The sequence below is a fragment of the Apus apus genome, chromosome 2 (assembly GCF_020740795.1).
Source record: "Apus apus isolate bApuApu2 chromosome 2, bApuApu2.pri.cur, whole genome shotgun sequence".
NCBI lineage: Eukaryota > Metazoa > Chordata > Aves > Apodiformes > Apodidae > Apus > Apus apus.
In genome coordinates, this window is record NC_067283.1 from 114,705,694 (window position 1) to 114,720,674 (window position 14,981).

The 14,981-nt window shown below is 35.2% G+C and overlaps 1 protein-coding gene across 2 annotated transcripts in view; it reads left to right on the forward strand.

Annotated features, from left to right (window-relative positions):
- The window catches only part of SNTG1 (syntrophin gamma 1), a 158,750-nt gene that overhangs the window by 36,764 nt on the left and 107,005 nt on the right, over positions 1–14,981 (forward strand). For both annotated transcript variants that reach the window (XM_051611904.1, XM_051611905.1), the window contains exons 7-8: positions 11,776–11,878; positions 13,222–13,304. In XM_051611904.1, the coding sequence (XP_051467864.1) occupies positions 11,776–11,878; positions 13,222–13,304 (186 nt within the window). The remainder of the gene's footprint in view (positions 1–11,775; positions 11,879–13,221; positions 13,305–14,981) is intronic.

Sequence of the window (14,981 nt, forward strand, 5' to 3'; positions counted from 1 at the left end):
CTGGGTGTTTATAGTAAATGCTGAGAGACCAAGGAGACTTTCTTCTGTTTGTTGGATTTGCTACAACCCTCCCATAGGGAGGAGTGGACTAAATGGACAGCAAAATTGGCCAGAGATATTCCATACATATATATACACGTAATATTCAGTACAAAGTCAGGGATCACAGAAGTCAAGCCTCTTCTGCTTCTCTTCCATCCATGGCCAGCATCCAGGGAGGACTCCATCTATCCATCTACTTTGGCCTCTAGGCTTGTGCATTCCTGACCCCAAACCTCTCCCCTCATCTCCCGTCTGCTCTGCTGCTCTCTGTGGCAGCTCCGGGACATTTCAGAACTGCTCACAGCTCAGGAGATGCCCTGGGGGTTGCTGGGGACAGCAGAAGGTGATAGGGGTTTTGCACATTCCTGAACATATTTTTGTATAATTGTACATATTTTCTTTTATCATTAGTATTTAATTAAAGCTGTCCAGTTTAGTTTTCAATCCAGAAAATCTCTCTCCGTATTTTCTCTCTCCTTTCTCTACATGGATGGGAGGTGGAAGGAATCGAGAGCATTGTTGTCAGTGGTTTAATTCCCAATCCTGAGTCAAACTGTGACAAGAGCTCAACTGTGAGAGCACCTCTTCTGGTAAATTTGAAGTGTAGAAACAGTTTTACTGAAGGAGCAAGGGATTCTGATATATTTAATAGTAGGCAGCTTCATTGTTTTGTTAATAATCAAGGGTAGAAAACTGAGATCTTTCAAGCTTATTGCTTTAATGGGGAAAAAAGAAAAATTGCAGTATGTTCAACTGTGTAAGAAAGGATTCCAGGTCCTACAAAATGAAAAATTTAATTGGAATTATTTCCTCCTATTGAAGACCACACACTACCTGAAAAATCTGGAGATCTTAATTTCAAATGATTGTTCAGTTTCTTTTACAGTTTACCAGAAAAAAAACACAACAAACCAAACCAAACCAAAATCCAAACATTTTCACTTTCAATTTTGCTTTGATTTTTACTCTCACTTAAAAAAAAAAAAAAAAAGTTATTGAAAAAGCAAAAGCAAAATCTGAAGCTTTTTTTGGCTTTAGCATAGTTTATTCTGGCAAAAGAAAAGTATGTATCCATTCATCAAAAGATTTCTGGTGATATTTATTCCAGTTGTAGCTGGATACACTGGGAGTCAGACAGATAAATATGGAATGATTAGTTTTATTCTTTACATGCAGATGATATTTTATTTCTCTACATGTAATATGGAGAATGTGTTTAGTCGTTTTCATAATGTTGAGTAATTCATGTTAATTTAGTACAGGGGATGAAGACTCCTAAGTGACTATGTCATTTTTCAAAGGTTTTCCTGGCTAATTGCTGAAATATGGTCATTGATTTTAGAGGCCATACACAACATTTTTCTTCAATTCAGTTTAAAATTATCTGATGGATTGTGTTGCGTTCTGATGTAGTGTTGAGCAGCTCATATTATATACTAATTTTTTTTTCTAGAATAGGGAATGTTTTTTCATGCATGTGTGCTATCCCTGTGGGTCACAAGCAAATGTTATTATTACTTCTTACCTTGGTTTTCCCATGTAGTTTTTTACAAATTTCATGACTGAAGCTCCAAGTGTTCGGCACTGAGTGTTATTGTGGCAGCTCTAATGAACAGAAACTGTCATTCCAGTATAACCTGTCTTTTTCCAGGTTATTGGATGGTAATCAAACACTTCCTTAAAGATGTGTCAGGGAAATCTCTGATGGAATATTTAGTATGGTGTGTATCATATTGTACTGTACCCTAAATAATATTTTTTTTTTTTTAGTCCAAGAGAATACCTCTTATTAAATTTCTCTACTTTCATTTAGAGATCGTTTTATCCATCTTTTGCTATCTGAAATTCTTGTTAGAGAATAGCAATGCCAAGGATTGGTTGGCAGCCTGAAGAGAATTGGCGAATTCTGGCTTATTCTTGCCATTTTATATGATGTTAGACTAAAACTCACTGAAATTATACTATTTGCATGGGTAGTTAAGATTGATTTCACAGAGATGTGCAGATATGATAAGTAGGAGGAATGTCTACATATTTTCTGCATATTAAAATGCTTAAAAGAAAAAAAAAAATCTTTGAATTTTTATGTCATGGATCATTGAAGGTAAATGTGCAAAGCCTCTGGATGTTGCTTAATGTTCTAAAGGTGCTGACAGCTTTTTTTTCATATTCTCCACAATATATATTTGAAACAAAAAAAAACCACAAGAATCTCAGCATGGCTTACTGTCACAGTTGGTTTCTGATTTTGAAGAAGTCATTGTGTCTTAAATAAGAAATCCTCTGTAGACTGACAGAATAGCCTATCTGTCATCTGGTTGTGCATACCAATGCACACAGGATGCTGTTCAACCTTGTGGCAAAGCTGTGTAGAAATAGGTAGATGCCGTTATAACGGTGGTCTAAATGCTGCTTCTGTTTCAGCAGGAGTTTGTTTTGTTTATTGAGAGGATTGCAGCTTTCTCACCAGGTGGCTTTGGTCAATATTTGATTTGGACAGTGAAAGCACTTCTAAATAAAATCTGGTTCCTCTGTACATTTTTGAGCTATCATACCAGTGAGAGATTTACCCAAACATGTACAATTTTAAGGAAAGTGTGTAGTATTGGTAGAAGATAAAATACACATGTTAATGCAACTAGTTGAAACCAGAGTTAGGCTTCTGGATTTATAATATTTGACTGATGGTAGTGTTGAGTAGCTTACCTAAATACATGATGGTGATTTTATCAGTGTTGTAAAGTTGTAATGTATGATTAGAAAACTGTCTTAAAGTTTTGTCCAAAAGAATTCAAGTCTCCTATTTAGTATCTTTTAAAAAATTGTGGAACAAACACTGTTTTATTTCAACTGAACTAGAAACAGTTCTACTGGTGTTTCTAACATTTTCAGTATTATTAGGGGATTTACCTTGTTCCTCTTAGCCAGCTGTTTTGGAACTCATTAAATATTTAATTACAAAACGTGAGTTAGCTCAGAAGGATAGTAGATGGCAAACAGCTGAATATAAAATAACTTTCAAAAAATTGAACAGCTGTGAGAGTTTAAAGTAGAGGGCTTCTTAGGACTGTATAATTACACAGGTTGTTAAGTGTGACTGAGTAATCTTAGACAAGTAGAGCCATACACAGAGCAGATAATGTGAAAACAAAGATAGGAAGTTCTGAATTCTGGCATGTACTCACTACATATACGTACACTGAAAAACTCATGCAACTTGGAAAGAGTTTGAGTTGGAGTGTTCTTGTTCTTTGAGGTTTTTTGTGCTTTCATAGATATTTTCTTGTCGTGAGTAACTATGTATCATTTAGAGTGGCTAGTAAATGCATCTTCGTGTCTTTATTTCTTCTATGGATCACAGTCCCAGACCAATAGTAGTCCATGGAATATAGGTTGGGACATGTTAATGAGACCTGTTCCCTGGAACGTAAATCAGTATTTGCATTAGAATCAGCAATCTGAAGCTCAGGTGGGATGAGTCAAAGAATATACTGACCACAGTAACTAATATGTTAAAGTTGAAATATATGTGAGGAATTCCTATTATTTATTTTTCAGAATATGATGTGAAATTTTACACTTCCGGGACATGTGGTATCCAGACTCCAGAGTACGGTGTTCCCAGTTTTGATAGACTTAAACTTGTAACAAGTTCTAATTCCTTGCTTTTCATTGTTTCTATATTGGAGTAATGGCCTTCTAATGATTAACCATGAACTGGGATGGCCAGTAAGTGCAAACTTAATTGAAACAGGTTTTAAAATTATGGTACAAGACCTAAAAATGCAAATTAAGCACTTACAGCAATATTTTTATGGGTGATATTTATTAATGATGCTAAGATTAATGAAAGAAGAAAAAGAAAATGTTGTAGGCTTTTCCTGACAGAATTTACTTTCAAAATATATTTTTCCTCAAGTGGTTGAATTGGTATCTTTTGCTGGGGCACTCCTGTGTTACTTTTGAAAAGATAAATGTGCAACTAAGCAATAAATGCAGGTTATTGCTGTTCTCATTGAAAGTTTACTGAACATTTTTGTGTTGATTATGAAGCAAAAGAAAGTTCAAAGATTTCCAGAAAGCTGTCATCAGATCTTTTAGACAAGCTTGTAAGTACTTAATTCCACAAGTGTTAGACTTAAAAAATCAGATTATTGTTTCCAAGTTGAATCTAAATATATCACTGGAGTGACAATATTTTCTTTTTACCTTGGAACTACATTGAAGAAAGAACTTACAGGAGTCTGTGTGCTCTCTGCGACCTGTATTTGGTCCTTTATATCCTGATGGATTTTTTTGCTTGTGTGAGTTAATTTTCAATAAATTATTTGTGAAATTAATCTATTCCTTCTGTCTTCTCATTACACTTATTCATGTTGCTTGCATCTGATTATTTTAGTCTTTTCCTATGAAGGAAAAGCTGTAGAAGTCTCTTAGTGTCAGCTAATACAAATGGCCTAATTTGCATGTAGGCTTGAAACATGATTAAATTTGTCTATTTTTGAAGGTGAGTCACTTAGTATTCTAATAATGCATATACAGGAGTCTATAAGGTGATTGGTATGGCAGTGTCCATCTGAGGAGAAACCTACTTTAAATGAGTCCTGTCACTTGCAATCAAGAATAATTTTGTTTCTAAGTGGGCAGTCTGATATCACTTGTCAAAATGCATCAAACCCTGAATCTCAGTTTATGTTGCTCTGAAATGATATTTTGTTTAGTGACTTAGTAGCTAGAACATTCACGAAGTAAGTGCTACCTTGGTTCAGTTCCCATGTCATCTCGAGTATTTCAAAATACTTTCTTACAGGTAAGCTCAGTAGAGTTCTTACTGCATCACCCTGCACTTTTTTACAAAAGTGCCAGTCGCAAGATACATGCAGAAGAGGGCTCTGACCATTCTACCCTGCATTTCCTTTTTCCTTGTTTGAGGAAACTCCCCGTTCTACTGGGAGCCCATTTGCATCTAAATACCTAACACAGGTTCTGGAACCAGGCAGCAAAAAATAAAACCTACAACTATAGCAGTGTCAGACTAAGTTTTGAAATATCTCTAGAGTTGTACAGCCTGACTTGGAACCACTGTCATAAAATGGTGTTCTAGTTTGCTCCATATAACAGTAAGAGAAATTTTCTAAAGTAAAAAAAAAAAAAAAAAAAAAGATTTATAGTTTTTACTATTATATTTGCTGATTAACTTTCATTGCTGGCAAGTTCTGTGACAAATGTTAGATCATAGGAATCAAAAACTCTACGTATGCAGATGTAGTTTCAATGCAAAAATCATTCTGTCATTCTTTTGAGGCTTTTTTTTATATAGATAATTTTTAATACTCATAATTTGTGATTATGAGAAGGGAACACAGATCTTAGGGACTAGAATTATTCTGTTCTAAATCCTTGCCACTTCACTGATGGGTACAGTTCATTGGTAATTTCAGAGGAGATTTAAAGACTTATTCAGGAAAGAATACTTACTGAAGTTTGAGGGACTTCACACTTGAGACCTTTCCTAAGTATATTGAGAGGCTTCAGCATATGCTCAAATGTTTTCTTGAACTGGTGCTTTAAAAGGTTTTATAAAATTAGAAGGCATTGTAGACATTATTAAATACTCAGATTAATATTATTAGTATTTAGAGATTTTATTCAGCAATATCACACATCACTAAAAAATTCAAATGGTTCCTTTACAGTCATTACAGTAATTTTAGGGCAATATAGACAAGGTCATTCTGGAAACACTGGGTCTTCATTATTTCACATTGCTACTACTTCAGAAAAGTGCAACTGTGATTTTTACCTGTCTCACTTTACTCATGAATTTACTAAGTTTAAATAGGGCCATAACTAAATTAATTATTGATCCCACAGGTAGTAAGTTTATGATTTGCATAAGGTTTATTGACAGTATTTAATGTGTCTGTCTGTGCAGTTCATCAACTCATCCTATATTAAATATACATGTTTCTCAAACAGCAGGATATATAGCCATAATGTTGATGAGATGTTAAGACTTTTCAGTATCCCATCTTCTGCCTGTTACAGGGATGACTTCATGAGACACTGAGCTCCAACAAATCTATAGTGAGTATTGCTCACTAGAAAAAATAATTAAAAAAATCCAAAACCCTAAATCAGGTAGTAACAACAATACTACGTAGCTTTTCACTAGTTAACCATACAACATCTGTATCAACACAGTAAGTGTTACTGTTATTCATTGTTAACAAAGTAACCTGAGTAACAAAGTAACAAAGTTCACCTGAAATAGGTAAACTCATCTGCCTGAAATCCAGGGCTTTGTGGAAGATCTTGAAAAGTACAAGACTTTATAGGAAAAAAAGCATACATCTTGAATAGTCAGTACAGCCTCTGGAAATAAAAGAGAATCTTCCTTTCAGTGATGAAGAGAAAAAGCAAAACTGTTTAATCGTGCCTGATTATGCATTTTCTGGAATCTGGGATGCTGTGCTTTAGAAATTGTCAGATCAAATGTACAGACATAAAGATCTCTTCCAAATGGAGTTTTTCCATAGTTTACAGTGGGGAGCTATGATCTTGTTAGACTTTGGAAGTGTTAGGTCTCCTACTGAGTAAAATTTTTGTCAGGAAAATATTCCATGGATTTTGCACTATGAATTTAGCTCACCTTCACTACATTATTCATATATGATTAAAAAGAATCTTAGGGTTTAAGTTTTTGAAATAATGTTTCTTTATTTATTCAAAGTTAATATTCCTCCCAGTAAATGTTTCTTTTTCACTTTTTAGAAATTGGACTAATTTATATTTTTTCATATACTAGGGCAAATGTTTTAAATATTTTTATTTGATGTACATTTAGAAATGCCTTGTCTATCAGCAATAATGAACTGAAAATCTCTTACTTATACCATTGCATTTCATGAATATTGAAAATCTTTTTACCATTTATACACAGTGGAGATGAGGCTCTAATTCTGTTCCAGGATTTATAGGAATTGTTATTAGTGGCTGGCATTGTCTTCCATAATTTGATTGCAGTTATTATAAGAGCACTGATTCTTAAAATAGCTACTTTTTTTTAAAAAAAAAAAAAGCAAGTAATTGTGGACCAGTCACTCATCAAGTAAAAAGCTAGTTTAAATAAGACATTAAATGTTATTTTTTTTCTACCCAGCTGTGGAATATTTTTGTGAGGGTTGGGATTGTCATGAGAATCAGTGATCCATCACCAATTGTGTACACTATCCCTAGTAAAACATATTTGTTGAACGTTCAGACACAGTTCCACAGGATAAGTGGGGGTGTAATGCAATTAGCCTACTATTTCCAGTGACCTATTGTTTTTTTTTAAAGTACTGAAGAAATGTTATGCCACTTTAATGCCACTGATCAACCTTTGGTGAATCACGATCTCCACATTTCGCTGTTTTTCCTATTTAAAATGCACCTTAACCTTGAATGGGGGAAAAAAAAAAACCAAAATTCACCCTTTTGGATTTTATGGACTAATGTATCAGGAATTTAAGGAATTTAACACAATTATATCAAAATATGGAAGTAGACATGGCAAAATATGAAAAATTCAGAAAGTCTTCTAAGTGACTGCAAATTCTTAAAAGAGTTTCCTTGTTTGCAGGACATAGAAAACAATGGAGTTACTTATTCTGATAAACCTAGAACTAGCTTTAAGTTTTCCTTATAATTCAGAAAATATGCTGTAATTCTGAAAAAGATGTATAGAGGATTTAGATTATCTACTTTCTTCTTACATTTTAAAGTAACCTTGAAATATTTCTTGAATTATCACTACCAGAAATAGCCAACACAGAGGTTGTTCGTGATAGTGTTTGATTGACAAGCTATTGGCAATGCATATACAATAAATGTGAGAGAGCTTTCTTCAAAGAGAGAAGGATGGCTGTGCAGATATCTATCCATGTCTTTATCTAAAAATAATATCATGATTGACAACTTGTTTCTTCAGTATGTTCATGAATTGACTTGAGTGGTAAAACTCATTACTGCTTTGATAGTGGAATACACTCCCAATTATTCATGTCCACATGGATATACTTAGAATCATAGAATAATAAAATCATTAAAGTCAGAAAAGGCCTTCAGGATCGTCAAGTCCAACCATAATCCAACCACTAAACTATATCCTGAAATGCCACATCTAAACACTTCTTGAACACCTCCAAGGGTGGTGACTCCACCACCTCCCTGGGCAGCCCGTTCCAATGCCTCAGCACTCTTTCAGTAAAGAACTTTTTCCTAATAACCAACCTCAGCCTCCCCTGGCACAACTTAAACCCCTTTTCTCTCATCCTATCGCTAGTTACTTGGGAGAAGAGACCACCACCTGCCTCTACAACCTCGCTTTAGGCAGCTGTAGAGAGCAGAAAGATCTCTCCTGAGCCTTCTCTTCTTCAGAATAAACAACCCCGCTTCCCTCAGCTGCTCCTTGTATGACATACCCTGCAAACCCCTCACCAGCCTTGTTGCTCTTCTCCGGACATGCTTCAGGACCTCCAGGTCTTTCCTATACTGTGGTGCCCAGAACTGAACACAGTCCTCAAGCTGTGGCCTCACCAGGGCTGAGTACAGGGGCAAAGATGCATTTATTTTTCATGAATGTACCGTTTCCAAGCCTGAACATACAAAAAATGTACATTCATGCAGTCCTTGTTTTACCAAAATAGTTCTATAAAGTTTTGACCTAAACTGATGTTAGGCAATGAGGAAGAGGGAAATTATTCATATGCCAGTATCTCTGACAATTGGTAGAATTCTACTTACATTTGTAAAACTCTAGAAATTGATACTGTATCGTATCTGCTAGACAAAGTGTTTGACTCCGTTTTCAAGTTGTTTTTTATAGACACAACTCTCCATAACAATCAGGGACATCACTTCTGAATTTTTTCTCTTTTTGTAGAAGTTATCAGCTAATTTTCCATTAATGAACATGAGCTGTTCTGTGGCATATGACTAAAAAGATTCCCTTGTAAGTGTAGATTTCCTGAGGTACTTCATTCTTTCTCTGCACGGAGGGATAGTAGTATGGAATGGTGTACAGGTTGAGTGAGGACACAAAGTAAGTGAATTCTATAAGGCATACTTGATTTAAAACGGTTCAGTAATTGTTAATTTCTTATGTAAAATAAAGAAAAAAATTGTAAAATAACAGTAAAGGTTTCAACTGAAAACTACAAAAAGACAAATCAAAAAATTAATTAAAAATCCCATTTTCTTCAGCTAACCCACTTTCCCAGAATGGCTTTGTTAATGATTGAAAAGTAAGTAAAATGGGATTGATAGCTCATCTCTTTGTTGTAATCGTACCTAGTAGTTTTCTTTTTTTAATCTTTTATCTCTCTCTAGTCTTTATTCAGCACATCAAAATCTGTCACTTTGTGGATTATATGCTTCATACACTCCAAAATACACTCCAGTGAAATAAGTGATTTGAACTAAAATGTGTAGCAGCTTAAATTCTTCATCCTGTGAGATAGAAAGGTTTGAAAGAAAGAGAGAAAGGTTAGAGAAGAAGGTCACAGTAGGCTACTTATGTCAGCTCCTAGCCTTTGCAGAACAACATATTAACAAATGAAATAATGTAGACTCGTGGCTGGTTTTACTCTTGGAATAAGAAAGTTTCAGGGGCAGACCTTACTGTCTCAGCTTCCTCCATAAATTCTTTCAACTTATTCTTAGGTATCTTAAGAGGTGACTTTATAAATTAGAGTTGGTAATACTGTAACTTTTCTGCTTATATTTTCCCCATTCCTGGCTATGAAGAATTTTTTTTTTTTTCTAAAAGGAAAGGGTAGCTGTATATTTCCTGCACTTTTTTTGTCCACATCTGTCATTTCAATAGAGAACGCATGCCTGTGAGTTTCTGCTTTGATTATGACTATTCTGAACTGTGTGACTGCTACTTAAGAGAGGAGAAGGATGTATTTTCTATGAAAGCAGAGAATACGGTATGGCTCCTTTGATGGAATTCAGGACTTCAGAGCCTTTATCTACTCTTCTGCAGGTTTCAAGTCATCTTCTTTCTATGAAATAGGTACTACTTAAGACTTCTGGGGTATAAAACATACCAGAACTGGCAATTGCTTATTGAAAAGGCTCATGTTACAGATTAAGTTTTTGGCATATAGTTTAAGTTGATTAAATTTGTTGTGATGCACGTGTATTTGTTTGCGTATAAATACACACTACACTGCTAACTGTGCCACGTCAGCCACTGTGCTATTTTGAACAATGAAGTGCTTGAAATTTCAGAGTGGATTTCAGATACTAAATCAAATACTCTGTCATCATGTTGTTACTCCTCTGTAGCAACCACTGTGAAGTAGGAAGTATTGTGTTTAAAGGCACAGTTGACATTTTTTCTTCATGAATTGCTTTAAGTTATTTTACTGTAATGCAGTAATTCCATGTGAAAGCCTCCCTACAAATGGTTATATACATGCATACAACTAAATCTCTAGGATAGGTTGTTGATAGGCATAGATTAAAGAGTAGCAATCCTCCATAAATTATTTACAAGGCTTTCTTGTAGGCAGCAGCCTGACAGAAGGGTTTCCTTTGTGTTATCCAGCAACCATGAAAATACAGCAGCATGGAAGCAGATATATGCTAGTTTAAAATATTTGTTTAATATATCACTGTGCAGTAGATCTCTGAACACTACTCCCAGTGAGTTTTCTCTCTGCCCAATAAGAGTGGAATAATTCAGACAGAGGCATGGTGCAATCATCTGTCTCCATAAGCCCAAATTAAATCAACTCTTGAAGAGTTTTGACATTATAGAGCCAGAAGAAGAGGAAATGGTGGTTCTCTGAAACTGAGTTTTGTGATTGGATGCTTCTTGACTCTCATATTGTAAACCAATCCAAATGTTATTCCTCCACTGTTAAGTATAGCATATTGCTTAGTTTCTTTTGTGCCTCCTTTGTGCCACCCTGGGAAGGTGCCTGGTGTTCCCTGTCTCTGCTGTGTGTCTTTAGGTGTCTATCAGTTGTACCACAGAAACTCTAAAGGCACGAACAAGTGCCACAGGAGCAGTTGTGGGAGACTGCAGGAAGGCTAGAAACATTCACAGGTGGATAGGTGATTTACACATTCTTGTGTCCAAAATTGAAGCTGCCCTTTGGTAAAACCAAAGCTTGTACTTATCTAAGATTTAAGGATTAAAATAGGTACTTTTCCTCTGTGGTTATAAGGAAGATTAGGTCTTTCATTCATGCTGGAGCACATCAGCTAAATTTAACTCTGGCTGTTGGAAAGACTTGCTCATAGGATTATGGCACAGCTGTGGAAACTACTGCTCTTGTTTTGGTTGGAGATTTATGGAGATTTATGAGGCAACCTCAGGGGGATTTTTTTTTTAATTTTTTTTTTTTTTAATACAAACATACATGCCAGTGTAGATGATGCCAGATCTAAAAGGAGGTGCACAGCTGAAGAGTGTCAGGAAGCCAGTTGTTTAATAGCACAGTGCAAAGCCAGTGCTACTATAGGAGGCCAATGCCCCTTACCCTCCCTTACATGCATATGTGACTAGAAACAAAAGAAACAAGCATATACTAAGCTTTACATCTTGCTTTCTCTTTGCAATACATTGTTAAGCAGTTACATTCTGGTATGTGAAAGCTGTGTGGCATTGCTTTCATTTGCTGATGTATTTTGGTCATAAATTTACTTCAAAGTGTCTTGTCTGCATTTCTCTTCCAGGTTCAGGTCCTTCGCAATGCAGGGGAAGAAGTGACCCTAACTGTGTCCTTTCTGAAAAGAGCACCTGCTTTTCTCAAACTACCACTGAATGAAGATTGTGCATGTAAGCCTTTATTACTTGGCCAAAAGAAAAACTCGATTAAATGCTCATGAACTCTTGCAGCTTTTGAATTAATGTGGATCAACAGCAGCTTTTTGGTCACCATTGCTGCCTGAATATGAGCCGCTTGTGTTGCCAGGTCTTGTAGTAATATTTACCTCAAGGAAAAATTACTATCTTTGCTTGAAAAACAGATCACCAGACATTTCAGTAGTGTGAATCAGCAAAGTTGCAGGTGAAACAGTGGAATTATATTAGTTTACAGTAGCTCACATCCTGAGGCAGAGTATTTAAAAGCCTTTTTTTCAGGCAGCATCAGCTAACATTTTATTCTGAAACAGTTTTGTCTTGTAAATGTGAAAATGAGCTTGTATGTATGTATTTGGGGAGCTTAACTTTTCCATTTAACATTCAGAGGCTTTGGTGGAGGTATCTGTCTACCTAAAAATAAATTGCCCTAGGATGATTTGTTTAAGTCCAACTGAGTTTTAGTCAACTAGCCCCATGAGAGTTTTATAGAGACAGCTGTCTTCCTTTAATTGTATTAAATTGTGAGTGTGGATGAAGAATTACAGACAGTTGCAGCATGTCTAAGCATATCTACATGACAGTCTGTGCCTTTTGTCACTGCTGCTTTCATTCTGTTTCTTGCTTCTAAGAGGCTAAAATTAATTGCTTAATTTTTAAGCAGCAAAGCAATAAATATTTTATTTCAATAATTTTAGCCTTTGATTTTAATATAGTAAAAATTAAATTAACTAACTTATGAAATAATATTTTTTACAATCATTCACTGAAATTCTGTCTTGACCTTTTTCAAAGGTATTAAAATTTAGTGAGACAAGAAAAAACATTATAACATCATATTCTTAAAAATGTGTCATAGTACATACGTTCCTTTTATATGAAAGGCTGCGGTACCACAGAGTACCTTGAGGAGCAGTCATAAACATGTATTTGAATTAATCATATCATATTACTTTAGAGGTGCAGCACTGCAATTTCCTAAATTATTACAAGAACACTTAGAACTGTAAACTTCATTGAGTTGTTTTCTGAAGTAAAATTTGCGAAAAAAACTTTGGTGGTTTTTTTTTCTTACTAAGCAGATTATTAACTCTTTTAAGCAGAGCACCAGGGAAATGTTTCTTGAACCTCCACTCAGCTTTAGAGGGCACTCCACTCAAACCAGAAGACAAACTGGCTGAATGGAGAAAGTAAATGGATGTTAGATATGACAAAGCCAATGGGGGGAAGGATAGACATACAAATGTTTGAATTATAGTTTTATAGATTAATAAATTTTTATAGATTAATGAATTTTTGGTGAATTCATATTTTATTAGGTGCCCCCAGTGACCAAAGCAGTGGCACATCCTCTCCCCTGTGTGACAGTGGTTTGCATCTCAACTACCATCCCAACAATACGGTAAGAGCTTGTATTTCTTTGATGGAATTACACAGAAGCATATTACTACTTTAATAGCTAAATGGAAGTACCTACTAAAGGGCAGCAATGTGGGAGGAGCTCTAATTCACATTGGAGATGGACAGTTCTGTAGGGGACAAAAAAGGTTGCCAGATATTATGGCTGGGCATTAAACTATGACAAATTTGCACCAGTTGAGACTGTAACTTGACACTGGGATCACTATTTTTATTTGGGCAATAGGCAATTTGTGAATTTTTTTTTTCTTCTTGTTTATTTCCACAGGATAGGTTTTAAAATTATTAAAATTAAAATATATCTATTTAAAGAAAAGGTAGATTTTTTTCCAGAATATTTATCCATTAATTTGATTTTGCTAGTTATCTAAAACTTCTGTCAAATAATGATTTAGATGTAAGTTTTTTCCTATTTACACTTAAAATCTTACTCAAGAATGACAGTATTATGGAGCAAAATGTTGCAGATGTCTGATCAGATTCTTAGTAAAAGATGCCTTTGAAGTGCATAAAGGGCCTTGTAACAATTTTCATGGTCAGGAAATGCGAAATTTCTATTCTTTTATAAAGTTCCAAAGGGATTTTTGGTGCATTTTTAGCTTTGTGGTAAGTGAAAATAAACAAATAATATTAAAAAGCATTGAATAAATAGACCACTATAAAGCATAATCATTACAGATATATTAAAAAAACAGAAACATAGTCATTATTCTGTTGACTTTGCTGTTTATAATTTCGGGCTTGTTTTATTGCATCTCCCTTGTTTATAGCATCTCCCTCATGAGCAAAGGCTGAGAGAGCTGGGACTCTTTAGTCTGGAGGAGAGAAGGCTGAGGGGAGACCTTATTAATGCCTACGAGTATCTAAAGTGTGGGTGCAAGGAAGATGAAGCCCGACTCTTTTCAATAGTTCCCAGTGACAGGGCAATGGGCAATGGGCACAGGCTGGAATGTAGAAAGTTCCATTCAAATATGAGGAAAAAACTCCTTTATGGTGAGGGTGACAGAGCACTGGAACAGGCTGCCCAGGGAGGTTGTGGAGTCTCCTTCTCTGGAGATATTCAAGACCTGCCTGGATGCAGCCCTAAGTACAGCGCTCTAGGGGATCCTGCTTTAGCAGGGGAGATGGACTAGATGATCTCTAGAGGTCCCTTTTGACAATTCTGTGATTCCATTATTGTTCTTTCATACTTTCTTGGTAAAAATTTTAACTAGGAGCCCAGAGACTTCAAAGTCAATAGCACATATCTTCAGCCTAATTTTAATATGAGAAAACCCTAGGATTTATACAGATTTATAGGAGCTGTAATTCATAAGAATGGGATGAAAACAATAAAATGGGCATCTTAATGCATGTCTAATTATTATATATTATATATATATATAACTAATGCAAGAACATCAGAGATGGACTTATCTCAACAGTTTATACATGTAGGTGTGTAGAAAGGATATTGCAACAGATCCTAAAATTATTTTGCTAGCCATTTCAATTCTAAATTTGCTTTCAGCACAAAACTTATGCTTCTCTTTGTGAATCCTGTTTCTGCAAATGTCAAAACTGACCTAAATTAGCTACTGGTTCTATTTGAACTTAAAATAATTTACTGACAAAAGGATTTTTTCTTTCTGTTTAAATAATATAATCAGACGTCATGAGT